Genomic DNA, 17881 nt, shown 5'->3' with positions numbered 1-17881 from the left:
ACGCGGGAAGCTCTCTTGCTCACTGCTCTATACAGACAAGTAGAGGGTCAGCTGGGGCCCCTTTCCTGGAGGGGGCTGCTGGACCCCAGCATGGCTGCAGCTCTCTCAGCATGGCTTGCAATGGACTGTGTTTACTTGGATGTTTTTAACCAGCCATGCTGCAGACAGAAAGACAAGAGCAGCAGCAGCAGCGTTTCTTTTCCTGCTATCCTGAATGAAGAAAAGGTGCGGAGTGGAGCCGGCAGTCGGCACAGCTTGCACAGTGCCGGCGGAGACCATGCGACCAACTGAGAAAGAGGCACGGTGAGCAATTCCCTGACTGCAGAGCCTGGACAAGATTAACCTTTCAGCGCTGCAGAACTCTACAAAAACTGTTTTAATTGATAGAACTTGAGAACAAATGAACCTACTATGCTGGTTTTGCATTGGAGGCATTCACAGAAGTGTCTCCACAGTTTCCTAAGAAAAGCTGCTAGCAGTTTCCTCTCTGTTTGACAAAAAAAACCAATCAGTAATTAGTTTTAAGAATTGACAATCTGTTAAACCACTGAGAAAACTAGATGTGCCTCTGTGAATACACGTTAAAGACTAAAAAATCCCAAGAAGTTCTCTTTTGCTCCCAGCCCTGAGCAGGTAACGAGGCCAGTCCAGCCCCCATCTCAGCTGGACCGGGCCAGGTGGGCTCTGCCACGGGGCCAGGCCCCATTAGCTGCTGGGCAGGGGGAGGGGAGGCCATCGGTCCTTGGTGTGCTGCAGCTGAGCCCTGGCGTGGCTGCGGAGATTCCAGCCTGGCCGCAGCTCAGGCCGCAAGCTACCGAGCTTGGCTGGGGACACATGACCATTGGCAGGCCCCAGGCAGGCCATCAGCTCTTTTAGTGCACAGATAAGACTTGCAGACCTTCAGTCCTCCTTCAAGTGAGAAAAAAGGACAGAGTGAGAACACACAGAAGAACAACATGAAGACACCACGGTCAGTGAAGAAAGAGTCAAGTCCCAGATGGAAGGGATGAAAAAATGCCTTGATCTTGAGGTTGAAATCCTCTTATAAAGCTATAGAGAAGAATGTCATTTATACATCAGACTCTTTTTCCCTGTAACTCATTGAAAGTATGGGGAGATTAAGTGTTCAAATTGTAGATATGAGCAAAGGACTCTATGCTAAAGTAAGCAAATGTTGAAGTAGCTGTGATCCCACAAGTTTGAACAGAGAAAGAAGTGAAGACTCTCTGCCCCAGGGAAAGAAGAAGACTTCTGTATTCAGAGATAAAGATGATCTCAAAGATAAAGAGAACATTTGCTCATGAACAGCTCATCCTTAAAACAGTACCTCGTAAGTTGACATGACCCATAAACGCAGCTGTGGGGAAAGCTGTAAAAAATGGGAGGGACTTCACGATTGCAGATTTCCAGGTGGCTGCTATTTGTGGAAATTAAAAGCCATGAGAGAACTGTTTTCTTGTAGAAGAGTCTCCATAAATTAACAAGAGGGACTTCCCTCCCTAAGTGAACAGAAGAAAGACTATTCTAGAAGCGATAAACTGACTAAATTGTTTCTGTATGTTGTTAGTGAGAAAGAAAAGGTTGTAGGGGGGAGGAGAAGTGTTCTAAAAGTTTTATTCTGATTCTTATTATTATTTCTTTTCATTACTGTTAATCAAGTTCTTTTTATACCCTTTTCAAGATTTGAGCCTACTTTGCCTTCCTCCTAATCCTATTTCAGAACAAGAAATAAATAAATATGTTCTAGTGAGTGCACTGGAATTTAACCAGCACTAAAACCCACCATACCTACAAACACCAATTCTCTCATGAGTCAGAGAAAAGGAAAAAGTGAAGACATGAGAACAGTATGAGAATGCTAAGGTAGGTGAAAAAGAGGGAGGGAGAGAAGGAGGTGCTCCAAGTGTCAGAGCTAAGATTCTTCTGCAAGCTGTGGTGAGGACTATAATACAAGTTTCCCTGTAATTCATGAAGTGCATGAGGGGAAAGGTGTTCTAAAAGTTTATTTTAGTTCTCATTACCCTCTTTTAATTCTGTTAACAAATTTCTTCTAGAGTTTTGAGCCTGTTTTGCCCTTAAAGTGTTTTCTCCTAATCCTTATTTCACTCCATGAGTTTTCCCCTCCTCTGCTTAACTACAGCAGAAGAAAATGAATAAATGATTTTCATAGGTGCACTGGCGTTTGGCCAGTGTCAACCTGTCACACACCTCAAACTCATTTACTAAAGCTCCTCAAGTAGATGTCCCCATATTTGTTTTTTAAGAAGAAAAAACAAATGTTCTGTGTTCTAAAGTGATGCAAACACAGCTTCCCTGATTGGCTATTTCTAGGTCTTACCTGGCCTTCCTTCAGAAGAAAACAAAATCCAGAACCAAGCAGAAGAAAGCACTCCATTCCCTGCTATTTGGGATGATATGTCCACTTCTGCTGAAGAATCAAGTGTCACAAAGCAAACAAGGACAATTGTCATAATAGGCTGTGTAACTGTTATGAAGTGCAGCTTGATCATTACTGTTTCTCCATCCCTAGGATATGGTTTCCAGACTTCCGCTCCTACCTCTGTGATAAAGGGACTACCTATGCTATTTTCAGAATTAGGATCCTAACTCAATTTCTCTCAATGCAATGAAATCTCTAACATTAATGGAATGCCAAGAAAAGCTCAAGACTAAGGCCTTTAACCAGGCTGCTTGATAGTACCAAAACTGGAATACAGTTTTATTGCAAGTTGTTTTATTTATTTTATTATTATCAGAATTTAAATCCTGAGCACTTTATCAGACCCTCTAGAAGCTCACTGAGAGAACACAAACCTCTTTTCCTCCATTACTTTCATTAAAAAAAAAAAGTTGTCCCTACAGGAAAATTTTAACAAAGCAGAAAAAAAAAAAAAAACAACTGGTTTAGGAACGAGAATAGCAAAGAGCATTTCATCTTGAAGTCACTGGTTCAAAAGCAGGTAGAGCAATAGTGAATAAAAGCTAGAAACACATTAAAGTTTTCAACTTGTTCAAGAATTAATTTCAGTTCTGCAACTACTGGTACACAAGAAAACAAAAGGCACGAAGACTGAAATTTCTAAACTATGACAGCATGTTTGTGACTTATGCTGCTAAAAATATTTTCCCCTAATTCCATGGTGAAAATACAGTGAGTTCTGTGAAAAACATGAATAACCTCTGATCTCATTCCTTTACAACTGTTCATAAGGCACATCACCAATGCTTTTCCAGTACCTAGCTGTAAAATTGGTAAATATGGATTAGGATGGTAAAATTTCACACTGCAGCTTTCTGTTCTCCTCATGCATTTTCCACAGGGATTCATTTAATACCCTGGGAAAATGCAGATATACTCCAGGAGCATGGAATTAAGATGATATGTCTGCCTGTGAGTATGTCTCAAAATGGGCTGCATTTACAGCATGAAATGACACAGATGAAAGACAAAACAGAGAGCATTTTATTTTTTCGCAAAACTGTTGTGACATACAGAATATTAGACTATTTTTGCACAATACCAATTGAAGATTTACTCCTACAGGTTTGAAAGAGCGGGGCACCAGCCAAGTTTCAAAGCAGATGTAACACAGAGATGACACACTTGCACATGACCAATCCTCATAAATGGTGTGCTTAAAAAAAAAAAAATAGTAGTAGAAAGTCCATATAATACAATTTGGTTTCATTTCAACTACCTCAATTTATTTTGCTGATAGTTTTGTGCATGACTAAGAAGACCTGAAACTTCCAAATCCACTTCAGTGTTCAAAAACATAGGATAAGTCCATCCACACCAAGTGCACTATACAGAGCCAGCACAGGATAGGCTGTTTTATCTTCAAATCCAGTTCCAGCACAGAAAAATCCAAACTCAGTTCAAATATCAATGAAGCTACACATTTCTACTTTTATTGTCCTTTTGCTGAGTAAGGAACTTGGGCAAACATTTGTTTCCCCTGTGAACACTACTCAAGCAACCCAGTTGCCACCTTGTGATCTACTGCATATGAAAAGCTGACAGTGCAGTTTTGAGAATAGCAGTTTTTGAAGCTCACCTACCCACCACTGGGGAAGAGCTGAATTTCACCATTACTTTCTTTTTGCAGCCAGAAGTGTTATTTCATACAGAGAAATAAATTTAATGTTTTGGGAAAGCCACGTCTGCATACTCTGCTAATACAGAAGCTTTGAAATTGCTTTTAATTTATGTAGGAAACACAGCAACATTTTTTCTTTTTATGTATTCCACAACACACAGACAGAACAGGCACTTCTGGTTAATATTAATAGCTCATTAAATGAAGTATTTAATTTTCACTCAAAACCCGAACATCTTAAAAGAATATTGCAATAATCCATTTTTTTCCTGCAAGTCAATCCTCTAATAATGTTTATTATAATGTTAGTTACTAGTCACTGCAAACTTGTTTTTCAAATTAATGTAAGAAAATATTCCATTTAAACTTCAATAAATAATTTACTATGTTCATCCTGCTGACTCAAATTGATAAATTATTTGCATGATACATTTCCTCATCAATAAGGAGAACTTAGTACTTGGAATTTATGTAACTTTTCCTTCCATTCTCCTCAAAAGGCCAATTTAATTTAAAGCCATACAGAGAGAAGCAATCTCTCTTCAGATGTCCGATATGTGAAACAGAATATATTTTTTGAGCATTTTTCTCCCATTTTACATTTTTAAAAATAGTCTAGCGTACAACTATTCAGTAATAAGGAAAAGTGGCGTGATCAAAATAATTACTTTGGAAAAGGTCAGACAGTAGACAAAAAAAGGCCACTCAGACAAAGGTACAGTAGACACATCTTCTTTTCAAGCATCCATTTTTCTTGCAATGGTGATGCCATTTCAAAAGCTACTACCCACAGAACAGCTTACCTCTTCCAGCCCAATGCTCCACACCCCATGTTGAGAGAATGTTTTGATGGAAACACAATATGACAAGGAGACTTTTTCACCAGATTCTTTATTTACTTCAAATGACTTAATTGCTTTGACCTAATCCAGACCCAACCTACAAGACTAAAACTTGGAGTGCACTGAAAAGAGAAAGAAAATATCAAAGCTTTTTAGTTGCCTCTTTTTAAGGCTTACATTTTTTCCTACTGTGTTCCTGCTCTGAACAATTTTCAAAACCCTAAAGAACAAAACCACTACTAGTTTCAGTGGTAACAGTGTATCAGAGAGGGATATTTCTAAACCACCAGAAACAGTTTGAGCACTGGATTAACCAGGAATTTCTACAATACCTTTCTCTCTACAAACTCTCATGGAATTTATTAATATAGCATTTAAATAACTAATCAAGAAACTAAATGAACAAACATGTCCCTTTCACTGGGTAACAGTGATCAAAACAGCAAAAAAAAGTTAAGAAGGGGACATATAAAAATATAAGTGCTAGAGTGAAAATTATGCAATACTGATGATTAACACATTCATGTATCTAACAAAAAAACATGAATAAAGATATCAGTCTACCTTTTTTAAAAAATACTATTCTAGCACCTCTTTGCTACATGAACATCTGCACTAACATGGCTTTTTTTGTAGTTTAAGAAGCAAACAATTGCAAAACAAAAAATTTCTGCTGTAGTGCAGCGTTACTGCAAGCAAAAGAAACAAAACCACAAACAGTGACATGCCTTACATAATCAAGGATCTTTTCTTGGGACATAGCACTCAATTATAATTCCAGGGACATTTGTTATTGAAAGGACGCTTCCAGTAAAAACGCCACATGCTGGATGAGCACAATCTGCTCATAACCCCTGTAGTAAATTACAGTGGAGGAGACAATTTTAAGCCTTTTATTCTTTGCTAATTAGCTGGCAAAACATAACTATATGTCTCACAGAAAACAGCTCAACTGAGAAAAGTAAGATTTTACAGCAACAGATGCATTGCAAGGAAGAAAAATAATTTGAAAATAAATTCGGATTCAGGCTGGACATAATTTATGGAGATTTTTTTTTTTCCTCCACAGTTTCCAAATAGCCAAAAGTCTGATTACTTTGCTATCTACTTTTTAGATCTCATCAAATGTGACAGTCCAAACATTTAGCTCCAGGTGTTATAAAATAAAATTAAATAAGCCAATGAAACCACATTGAAACTAGGACTTTTCAGCCAAATAAACCTGCTCAGATTCACCCTCAAATCTGGCAGCATATTTGATGATTATACAAGACTGGGATAAGTAATGAAAATATACTTCAGAAAAAAAAATTTAAAAGCCCAAAAAAGAAAAACCCATCAAAACCCTCCAAAACCAAATGTTTAAAGCCAAACATACAGAACTAAAATACTTATATTTCAAGACTGAGTAAAATTACTTCACAAAATAAGGAGGTTTTCCCCTAAGAATTAAAGGACTATTACAGAAACAGCTTCTTCGTCATAGCATGGCATAATATATTGCAGTCTGACTATGGGAAAAGAAAAAGCATGTAATACCCCAAATCAGATATAAGAACATGATAGGAAAGTGCCAACTGTACTGTAGTTACCAGAAAAGAAATATAATATCACTTCTAGAAGTGCTACAAGTTCTACAAATTTTACTAGTAACTATAGCTATCTCTATATTGAAAGAAAGGTCTACTAAACATCTGAACAAATGCACCATCTCTGCTAATTGATACCTTTGCATTTTACACATTCTGACTTAATTAGCTTAGAAGTATCTTACAACAGAGCAGCTTTAGGAACTCAATTTCCTTTGGAGCCATTGCTGGAACCAAACTTACATTGATGAGCTTTCAGATGACATACATTCAAGACAGTCAATTTTTGCAGACTCCCACATTTGAGGCCTACTATTAACTCTACCACCAGGTCTGTGCAAATAAGCATCCTGGCAATTGTTAGAGAGCCTGTCCTTCAAAACAAATCAAGCAGGCAGCAAAACAGCACTAGAATCTTATTTGCTAGAATATGCTAAAGGAAAGATAGTAAGAGTTGCTGCATGAGACAGAATTAAGGTATATTTGATTCTTTGCTAAAATAATGGCACAAAAGGGTAAATAGATCAGAAAAAAAATTCTATACTTTGTTTACACGTCCAATTCAGACAGGGGCATAATTTACTCAAAATCAGAAATTTTAATATTGCATTCCCCTATAACAGAAAACACATCTATAATGTAAGCTGGATATGTGTCATGTGTCCTCTGGAATAATTAGTAACAATACGCAATTTTATACAAAGAATTTAAATTAAATTCATTGCAGGAGTAATTGTATATGTAAAAATTTTTAGTACTATGGTAAGATGTCTATGAAGTCCATGCCATAAATATATTTTTAATGGCTAAAACTAAACACAGGCTGCAAGGATCAGAGTCTTTGATTCTAGAGCCACCACCCTGATTATTCAAACTATAGGCCATTCAAAAGAAATAATTACAATTTTATAATCACAAGAGCTAGGAGTGAAGCCATCAGTTTGATCTTAGCTCTGGCCATACTTCAAGTAATATAAGCAAGCACTGAGAACACTTTGTGTTTTTACCATTTTAGTTTTATCTGAACAATCTTTAGAAATAGTCCAATCAGTTTCATTCCATTAAATATTTTCTGATTATTATAGATGGGTAATGTGATAGTTGGCTCTCGCAATAAAGGGATGACTATTATGTGTATGTTAAAAGAAGCTTCATTGATGTATGGTTATGTTGTTGTGATTTTTTGTTTAGATGTCCTCTGTTCTCCCCATAGTCCCCCTTCTCTCCCAGTACTGTTGCCAAGGGACGGCCTTGGTAGTCAGGACATGTGGAAGGAGGGCCTTGCACGGGGCATTTGGGAGGAGGGAAGGCTTGTTACTAGGAGGTGAGGCATGACAACACCTGACCTCCAACCAAGCTGGAAGAAAGTGACCTCCACCAATAATGGTGAAGAAGAGTTCACTGACAGACTTCAGGAGGGGACAGGGTTGCCTAATGCAAACCCAGGGGTGTAAAATGCCGAGCAGCCATTTTGTAGACCAGCTTGTGGCTGCTGGGTTACCTACTCCCAGCGTGCTGTCCTTTTTCCTTATTCACTCATTTGTTGTATTTTGTTAAGGTTTTAATAAACCTTTGACATTTTTAAAAGTGAGGAGTCATTTCTCATACTGATGATCAAAATGCTAAAGATTGGACTTAATACTCAAAGATGGCTAATGCAAAGCATTTTCACAGACATTAAAATGACAATTGTTCTTTAGATCCAATATCTACATTCTCAATAAATTTCCTTTTCACTTCTCTCCGCATGTGAAATTATCATTAAGAACAGATGTCAACTTTAACATAGGTCTAGTTGAAATTTTAGGACTTTAAACTTTGTGAAAGATGCATGATGCCTATTTTTCTTAAGGGAAAAATAGTAAACCCCCACCCATAAATGGCAACCCATTTATGATTAATTCTGCTGTAACTACTGATTTGCTAAAGCTGAAAACTTGAAAGGCCAGTAAAAGTGCCATTTTGTCATTGCAATAAGCTTTTAGAAAAAAAAAAGCACCTCAGCAGGTAAGTATCTGTGTTCTCCATCCTGTGAATATCAAGCCTTGAGAGGATTACTATTCTACTGAGTCATTACCCAATGATTGTTTATCTCCACATCACCAAGCACTATTCAAAATGAAAGCATTTCACACTGGACAAAAAAAGTCTGGCCCAGGCAGCTGTTCCACAGAGCAATGTTAAAGGGCCAAAAAACCCTGCTTCTCACCAGTATTGCTATTCAGTGCCACTGAAGACAACCACTTAAAGGCAGAAAGAAAAAAAAAACACCTCACAAGAAACAAAACCACCTTCCACTGCAAAAATATTTTTTCAGAATCCACCACTACAGTCTCTGCACTATCCACTGTCATAGAAATTAGGATTTCTGTCTGCTTAGTGCTTAAACCCAGCATGGAGATTTGTCCCTTGGTAAAAAACAAAATCTTCCTAAGAGCTTTATTTGTAACATTACTGTTCAGGACAAACTCTTGAAACTCTCTCTAGCTTCCTTCCTCTCTTCATCCCCAGCCCCCTTTTCCCATCCCCTACAGCAGTGTAGGCAGACCTCTCCAGAAAATGAGACAATTTTTGAAAAAACATCATCTCAAGAACAGAGAGTCTACAGGATATGGTTAAGTGGAGACTGTGAAGCTATTAAAACAACAAAGTAATTACCTGAATATAGTATTACTGCATATATAACTATATTTAAAAATTTTCATTTTATCAAAACAGAAGCAAATGCACTTCAATTTATCTCTCAATATAATTCATTTTACAACTGATTGTGGATTGGTTTTATTTTTTTTTTTAATATAAAGAAGCTTCTAATAGCAATTCACAGCTTCTTTTCAGTAATTTAAACCCAGATTAACAATCCTTGGTACATAATACTGGCCAAACTTCTAAAAACAACCAGTGAAATAGTTTTTTTTCACTGCATATTAACAAAAAACTAGCACTGACCACAATGACACAAATTTGAGTGTGAAACATTTTAAGAAGGGTTACCTCAGATTCATCTGTTGATTCCTCATAAGACCTGGTTTCCTGAAAAGGACACAAAAAAACAAAGTGGTAAATAGCTAAGTATATACATAACTGAGCAGTATTTCCCTTTAAGAAATACTTTTAAACCCTTATTAAGAAATGAAAGACAAAGCAGAAGCAACTCAAAGTTCAGAGTTTCCATCCTTGTCATTCATACTCAATTTGTGCTTGCATTTGTGTCACAGTGATACTCAGGAGCAGCAGGGACTCTGTTGTCAGTTATCCTAAAAGGGAGAGTGACTGGGTCATCTGAGAATCTGTCCCTGTGATTATGTTCCCCTCTTCCAGAAGCAGTAGCAAATTTTGCAAGGAAACTGCCCATATCTTGACTTCCATGGCAGAACAGCATTCTCAAGTTACCCACAAGCCAGCTTTGCTATTCAACTATTCAGCTGTTAATAGGCTTATTTTAAACTTAAATATTTTCAAACCATTTTCCATAGAAATCCAGAATTCAATGGCTTTCTCCTTCCCATCTGACGTTAATGCAAGGCATGGCTTTCTCCTGCCTTTGAAACAACTGTACCTTTAAAACATTTCTCTGGCAAGATGATTCTTTCAACCCTAGAAAAAAAATTTTTTAAGTCAACTCCTGCTCATTTGTCGTCTGCCCACTGAGAAAATCTGCTGATGCAATGCCTTCTCAAAGAAGTCAGCAAAACGAAGATTTACTTAACATATTTATCTTTATCAGTAGCCATAAAGGATGACAACTAATAGTGAATGTACGCACTTTAACAATAAAATATGATATAAACAAAGAACAAGTAGGAGAGAAAGCGGCATTTCAAATCTTATGAAGAGAGTCTTTGAAGAGTAAGATTAATAGGTACAGAATTCCACCAGACAAGACAAAAAAAAAAAAAAATTACACCCTTACCCACAGCTTAGAGAAAAATGGAAAAGGGAGAAAATGCACTGACAACCAGTGTAATTTTTTGTTTTTCACATTTATTTATTTTCTATGTTTATATAATATACTGATTGTGACCTGTACACCAAAAGCAAAGGCTTCCTTTTCATTAGTGGAGGATCACATTGATGCCCATAATGACCATCACAGAAGATGGGAGAGAAGCAAAGCAGCACTTCTACCTGCTACTGGAAGCTTTGTGCAAAGTGTTACAACAATTACTGACATCCGTTTCCTCCATTTTTCTCACTACAGATAGATCCACCCCTAAAATACACACCCCATAGAAAGGTTATCACTGTAGTCTATACTTGTGTCATGAATTGGGAAATTGCAAGTAAAAAGTACATGAGCATCAAGGGAAGACGGAGTAAAATCCTGGCATCCTTTGCAGTTTAGGTTCAACTTTGCAAGCCCAACTGTTTGTCTGTTGGTCTCCCAGTCTCTAATCACAAGCTGTTGTAACTTTTCAGGAAATTACAATTTTCTTACATACAATCTTTGTGCATCTTAACAATAACCAAGTGAGAACCGAACTAAAACAGTGTGGTGTAATATTGCCAGCTGATTGAATGAGCTAGAACAACACACAAAGTCCAACGCAAAGTATCATCAGATTCCTAATAAAAGCCCATGATTTTATCTTCTCAATACCAAGAGCTACCTACTCAAATCCTTAATAAATCAAAATTAATACTACTACAATTATGGTATTTTGGTTTAATTCACATAGTGTGGGGGGAAAAAAAAGCTCTCCCAAACAAAGGCATTACAGCAAGTGACATTTTCGCCAGTGCAGCTACACCAACTACATCTGCCTCTCATGGCTCCAATTGTTTTGGTTGTCTATGAACAGAAATTTACTTTCAGGATAAGCTCACTATCTAACACCATGCTGTCAGACCAACACGTGCAGGATGGAGTTAACAGCTCACTTACTGAGCCAGCAGCTGGTCCTCACACCCACCTGAACCGCAAGTTATGTGCAAAGGCATCCCTAGAGGATATTGACATATAAAATTAGGGCATGCCAGAAGTTGATTCCAATAATCAATCCATGTGAACTAAGAAAATATCAATCTATTTTTATTTAGGACATCCACCCTGGTATCCCTACTGTATTCACAAGGCACTGCAATCTCAGATACTAAATTTCATAAATGGCATACAAATAGAGGTAAATGCTTCACAGCCCTTATGTTTTACTGCAGAAAATAACATAGAAAAAAATCAGAGGGAGCCTTGGCTTAGGAAAGCAATGCAAAAATTGTATTTGTTCTCTGACAAGAACTTAGCTGAAGGTGCTTAGAATTGATACTTACCTACAAACTCACTTTGGTAGCAGCTTACTATGAAAAGCTTTTTCCCTGCATTTTCCCCACTTGCTTAGGCAAACCTGAACAGTAAACTGTAGTTATGATTGCCCTGGGGCTTTTTTAGGTTCCTTTGCCTTCCCTCCAAATGCATGAACTGAAAGGATTATCCTCCACTTCCACTTTTTAGTAGCCTTGTGACTGCCCTAAAAAGGGATTTGTAGACAACCAGAATCCAAAATTATTTAGGAATAGCAGTCTTTAGCAATCTCAGACTCTACAGGAAAATCAGCAGTACACTTCAGCCAGCTGACAAACACTGTTGCTTAAGTAGCCTAAGAATGCAGTAAGGGAACACAGATCAGGAAACCATAGAAATGTGAAGTAATCTCTCACCATTATAATCTCTCACTTAACAGATCCAACATAACTTCTCAAAATATTCTTAAGTGAGCTTTCCAGTATGATAGGTATAGCATTTTCCCTTCCCCTGGTTTTACAAACATCAAATGTAATCCACTATATGTTTAGGCGCATAACATAAACCTGACAGAAGGTGAAAGACCCAAAACTTGAGTTTTACAGAAACACGTGCACAAGACACACAGAGCCCTTTCAGTACAGGTGTGCATGGTACCCACAGGAAACAAACTGAAATAAATAAACTCTCCTATCATAGTCCAAAGAGAGCAAAACACAGGCTGGTTTAATCTATTGTATTGTTAGAGAACACTTGTCCAAGTTTGTTTCATCCTTCCAAAGGCTGCCACAGTTAAAAACTCATCAGTCCTGGGGGAAAAAAGTCTTCCCCAAGGAAGCCAAGCCCTCCCAACAAAACTCTGTCAGCAGGGAAGGTGGAAACCAGATGCCAGCCTCTAACTTTGGCTGGTTACGTTGAAGTAATTCTAAGACTCTCTCACTTTTAGGCATCCATGACTGACAAATATTGCACAGCTGAGCTGTCTGTTCAAATACTGGCTCAGCAAAGAAGCATTTATAAAGCACCTGAAAGGGCCAGAAAAAGCACTTTTTACTTTTTTTTTTCTTTTTTTTTTTTTTTTTCCTTGGGAAAGAGCAACCTAGGGACGGGGAGCTTTAGGAGAACACACGATTAAGAGAACAGCACCAAAATCCTCAAATATTGTCTCAGAAAAAAATTTCCTTGTTGAAATGAACTTGGTCATGTTCCCTATGTCCCTCGGTAGAGAGACAGCTCTTGGCTCCACAGCGGCGTCACAAGCACTTCTAAAGCCACCCTCCCGGCCAGACCCAGGTTCCGCTGCCTCCATCTTCCCTTCTCCTCCCCGGTGCAGCGAGGCTGTCCCCGACGGCCCTGCACCCCGCAGGGCTGGCTGCCGGCCTCTGCCCCCTGACACAGGCACTGTCCCACTGTCCCTCCGCCCCTCCACTCCCATGTGCCCCGCCCCGGTCCCGCGCTCCCGCTCTAAGCCCCGCTCCTCCGCGCTGCGACCACAGTGCACTGACAGTCTCTACCTTCTCCCCCGCTTCCGCCATGGCGCAGCCAGGCAGCTGTCATGTGACGGGCAGGAAGCCGTCGAGGCGAAGGCACTCTGGGAAATGTAGTTTCAGCGGGAAGCAAGCGTTTCCGTCCGCCGTACCCTTTTTTACCTTCCTCGGACTAGCTGAAGCGTGATGGCGATGCCTTAAAAAACAGAGGGCACACGCAAGACTGGGCCCAACGGCACACCTCAACCAAGTTTCCTCTCCGCCCTCCTTAGCTGCGAGATGCTTTTTTAAGCTGAAATCCATCGATTCTCTCAGGGAGACCAATATGATTCTCCCAGCTCCATGATATACCCAGCTGTGATGGGATTGAAGGTAGCCACTGCAGTGCTTGATGAGCTGGTGCCTGATTAGCAAGGGTTCGGGTGTAGCTGAAGCCAAGAGCCACTGACAGCCTGCGTGCTGCCACTGTCGTGTTCAGCACTGCCAGTGCTACCAGACCAGGCCCTTTTATTGTCAGCCATCCGAGTAGCACCTAGTCGAGCACAGCTTCAGTTGCCATTATATGCTCTGGTTTCCATTAGATGCTATATGTAGCAGCGTTGGTCCTCTTTGTACTTTTTACTTAATCATCAGTATAGAAATGGCCCACACTAGTATCAGGAGAAGGATTTCAGAAAGCCTAAATGTCTTCTACAATCCTAGAAGCTTCTGCATCTTGATTTTTAAAAACAAAAAAATAAGACTTGAATGTCTTGCTTGCACACAAGGGCTTTCTTTATGTGTTAAAATACAATCAAAGCTAAAAAGAAATAGGCAGAACTTCTTACAGTTTGGGGTTTGCCTTTGGAGCTATTTAAAATATAAGGTGGAGCTACAGTGTTATGTGTCTTTAGGTTCAAAGCCATGAATTAAAAAATGTGCAGTGCAGTTTACCTTTGGCAATCAAAGAGAAATCTTACAATACTGTTATATATGCCCAATTATCCAATTTTAAAAAAAACACCAAAATTAAATGTAACAGCAATTTTAATTAAGTAGCTTAATATATAAAAATTTGAATACATTCGAAATATTGACAATATAATTTGGTTAAAATAAGGAATAATTTGGTTCTAATAATGGCGCATAAGCAAAAATAACTGCCGGCGTATGCGTGGGGTATGGAGTACAGGGCTTGACCCCTGTCACCTCATGTACAAGCTTGTCAAGCCAAAATTCCACTTTTTGTGCTGTATGTCATTACCATCTCCTCCCATTTTCAATTCGTCACACTTGTATCACCGCCCTCATCATCACCTTTACCACGCATGCTCCACCATTCTTTTAGGTAGTCTCGCCACTCTTTGGGGGTCTTCTTTGAGGAAGGCCTCTCTTCTTCCTCGGTATCCTTTAATTCACATTTTGGATTACACATGTGCACCAAGCTAGTATAGTATAAGCCAATATTATGTTCTAACATTAAAGCAATAAATCTCATATAATTAACATTTTCCTGGTGTCCAACCAAATCCTCCTCTCTTCCAACTAAATTTAGTAATAGATATCCCTTGCTTCTTCCTGTTCTGAACATCTGCAGGAGATGGGGGGGGAGAAACCCCTTCTCTCCCTTTCTTTCTTGGCATTACACCTTTAACTGTTTTATTATTTCCAAATATTAATTACTGTATCAATATTGATTACTGTTTCAATTTTGTCAGCACCAATCATACCCATTTACTGCAATATCACACTGCAAACCCTTAAGGCCATACAGTTAATTGCAACAGAGTATCACCTTGGCTATGAAAATAATGTATATCATTGCTATATCTTCAGAAACTAATTGCCAGAATTTTGACTGAGAAGAGCTAGAATTGTCCTTTAAAATCACACTGAAAGTGGTACACAGGGTTGAGAAAGAGTTATCAAAGTTACAGTTTCAGTTCAAGAACATAAAAAAATAGCTATCCTGAAAATATTTACTTCAAAATGATAAAACAAAGTATCTTTTTTATGGTTTGTTCTGGACTGTCAAGGTGCCATGGCAAAGAAGAGTATAAATGTCATCCAGACCATATAAGCCACGGGATATCTACAGAGAAAGAGATGTTTGGTTGGCATTGTACAAAATATTGTTGAGACCACACCTGGATGTAATTGTAAATTTGGAGTCACCTTTGTTACAAAAAAATTAATTGAAACTGGAAAGCACCAAAGGACCATTTTTAAGGTCTGATCTGTTGGAGAAGACTGATAAAAAGAAGGGCTTAGCAACTTCAGTCTAGCAGTAAAAGAGATCTGAGGAAGAACTATTGAAGTAAAAGGTATGAGATCAAATCAGTATCAGCTATTTTCAGTGCATTTAGGCTGGAAATGAGAAATAGATTACTGCAGCGGCGGCGGCTGACCTTAAGGGACATCCCGACTAGCTGCAGCCAGCACCGCTGGCAGCACGGGGGCACTCTCCCGATCCGGGGCTCGGTCAGGGGAGCGCCTAAGGCTTTCGCCTTAAGGGACAAGGATCCGCAGTAAAGAGAGAGGGCTGCTATCCCACAGGAAGCAAAAAAAAGATGGACTCCAGCAGTAGTGCAATCCAGACTCAATGTCCAGGACAGCTACCAGCTGAAGACCCCCAACTCGGCATCGACCTGGGTTTATAAGGAGGGGCGAATACAGAGAGTTAAGGTGGTCTCCAGCAAATAGGAATTAATGTGGGTGTGGTGGGAGGATAACAGACACTCAGGGAAAACCAATGGGGGAAGAGCAGGGGCGGAGTCCTGGGCCCTGATCCAATCACTCGATGCCCAGGATGGAAGATTCTAGACAGAAGGGTTGGGGCACCGAGTGACGGACAGGGAACCAGGGAGGGACTGAGGGAATGGATACATTAGTTGCTAGGGGTAACAGGGAGGGGAGATTTGACGGACGGGGCGATCAAGGAGAGAGAGAACCAAGGCAGAACCATTACAACAGAGAGGGGCATAAGGAACAAACCAAATCGGCATATAACATAACGAACACAATACAACAGATTCCTATGAGTCAGACATGCATGGTCCTCAGAAGAACCTTGCTGGCAAGAAATTTAACTCATTTCAAGATGAAACTTAATAAGCTTAAGTAAGAGACTGTAAGAGGTGTTTGCTGACAGCTGTGTGGCTTACCCAGAATGCTGCCCATTATAGGCCCATTAAATCCTTCTTGAATCTTAGTCCTGTTCAGATCAAGTGAAAAAATATATCATTGCTGTCAATGGAGCTAGGATTTGTCCTTTAATATGTAATACACAAACTACATTTTCTGTTACTTGAAACTGTGTATATCTTGTAAAAGGAAATTTTGCCAGTGAAGTTCTTCCCCTACTTTCAGGGGAAAAAACCAAAACCCCTCAATAGGGGTTTTGGGCTACAGGGTTTGTTTTCTTTTTTTCTTCCTTCCCCCACACCCCCTTTTTTCGTTTTTTTTTTTTTTTTCTACATCAACAGGTGGCATTTTTTTAACTGGAAAGAACATTAGTAACTGACTTTTTAAGTGCCAAGAAAAACAGAATGTAAGGGAAAGGATGGCAGACCTTGTAAACTTTGCTATTATAACAGCTAATGGTGCACATTTGCTCATTTTTCACAAACTGAGCTGTCCAGGAACAGCTGTTCTTGTTTTCATTGCACACAGAATAAGTGGTATAAACAATGTGATTTACTTACAGTGTGCTGCTTATTTCTGGCAGAATGAGGCAAAACTAATTCTTTTGTGGTTTAGACTTATGGTATTAATTCAATCTGCCATGATTATAGTTTTTTATTGTGTCAGGAAAATTTAACATGTTTGTATCTGATGCTGCCACCCCTTCTACATCTGCCCTCCAGAAGAGCTGAAAGTCATCTAGAAGCAATGCCATCAATAGGTTTTAAAATCTTTCAGCCCCTCCCACAAAGTACTCAGCATCCTTCGGATCTGGGCCTGAGAAGAGTCAACCTTTGGAGTTAAAAAGCTTAAGCATAGTTCAGCATAAGTGGAGAATATAGCACTGCCTAAGGGAAGTAAACATTTTGTCCTAACCTTAAAACCTACTCTCACTCTGTCTGCCAGCGCATAGAACTGAAGTCTGGGTTAAATTAGTTGTACTAGAGGTAGAGATTTGAGATGTCTGGTGAGATTATAGATGCTTTGAGGTAGAGCATTTTGGCTCAGATTCATCTCATGTGATAGGTGGCTGTACTTTATCACTTAGTTTTAACTTGATTCTCCAAAAATAGCACTCTTCATAAGTATCTAAATAAATATTTTAACCATACCATAATGACTTTAATGTTCTTAGCGCCTATTTTAATACAGAGTTTCCAGTGGATGGGAATTCTGCAGGACATTTCTAACAGGATGCTGACATACCAGCCAGTTTGAATTTTAAAAATTTAAGTCTGTCAGGAGTTTCTGATTTATTTTTTTGCCACAGAAATCAGAATTAGCATTGAAACTTGGACCTTGACCAGCATTCAGTGTTCAAATAATACTAAAATTTTTCTGTCTTACTTTAACACACTTTCTCCCTGTGAAAGTGAAACAGAGACTACTGTGAAACGTAACAAGTAGCAAGTATCCTTTGGTATATTACTGTATTTCAGTCTCCAAGTTGCTGTCAGTTGCT

General features: G+C 39.0%; 1 protein-coding gene across 4 annotated transcripts in view; it reads right to left on the bottom strand.

Moving 5' to 3' along the window:
• Nucleotides 1–13321, bottom strand: part of VPS41 (VPS41 subunit of HOPS complex) — a 110239-nt gene extending 96918 nt beyond the window's left edge. For 3 of the 4 annotated variants that reach the window (XM_041464246.1, XM_041464249.1, XM_041464247.1), the window contains exons 1-2: nucleotides 9996–10055; nucleotides 9526–9564 (exon numbers count right to left, since the gene is read on the bottom strand). In XM_041464246.1, the coding sequence (XP_041320180.1) occupies nucleotides 9526–9564; nucleotides 9996–10040 (84 nt within the window). In that variant the 5' untranslated portion in view covers nucleotides 10041–10055. Of the gene's footprint in view, nucleotides 1–9525; nucleotides 9565–9995; nucleotides 10056–13284 lie in introns of those variants that run through there. The other variant, XM_041464245.1, reaches the window with a different exon arrangement.
• Nucleotides 13322–17881: the final 4560 nt, after the last annotated feature.

This window comes from Pyrgilauda ruficollis, unplaced genomic scaffold (genome assembly GCF_017590135.1).
Source record: "Pyrgilauda ruficollis isolate IOZ18807 unplaced genomic scaffold, ASM1759013v1 scaffold176, whole genome shotgun sequence".
Taxonomy (NCBI): domain Eukaryota; kingdom Metazoa; phylum Chordata; class Aves; order Passeriformes; family Passeridae; genus Pyrgilauda; species Pyrgilauda ruficollis.
The sequence above is the reverse complement of the archived record's forward strand: the minus strand, read 5'-3'. Positions and strand labels throughout refer to the sequence as shown.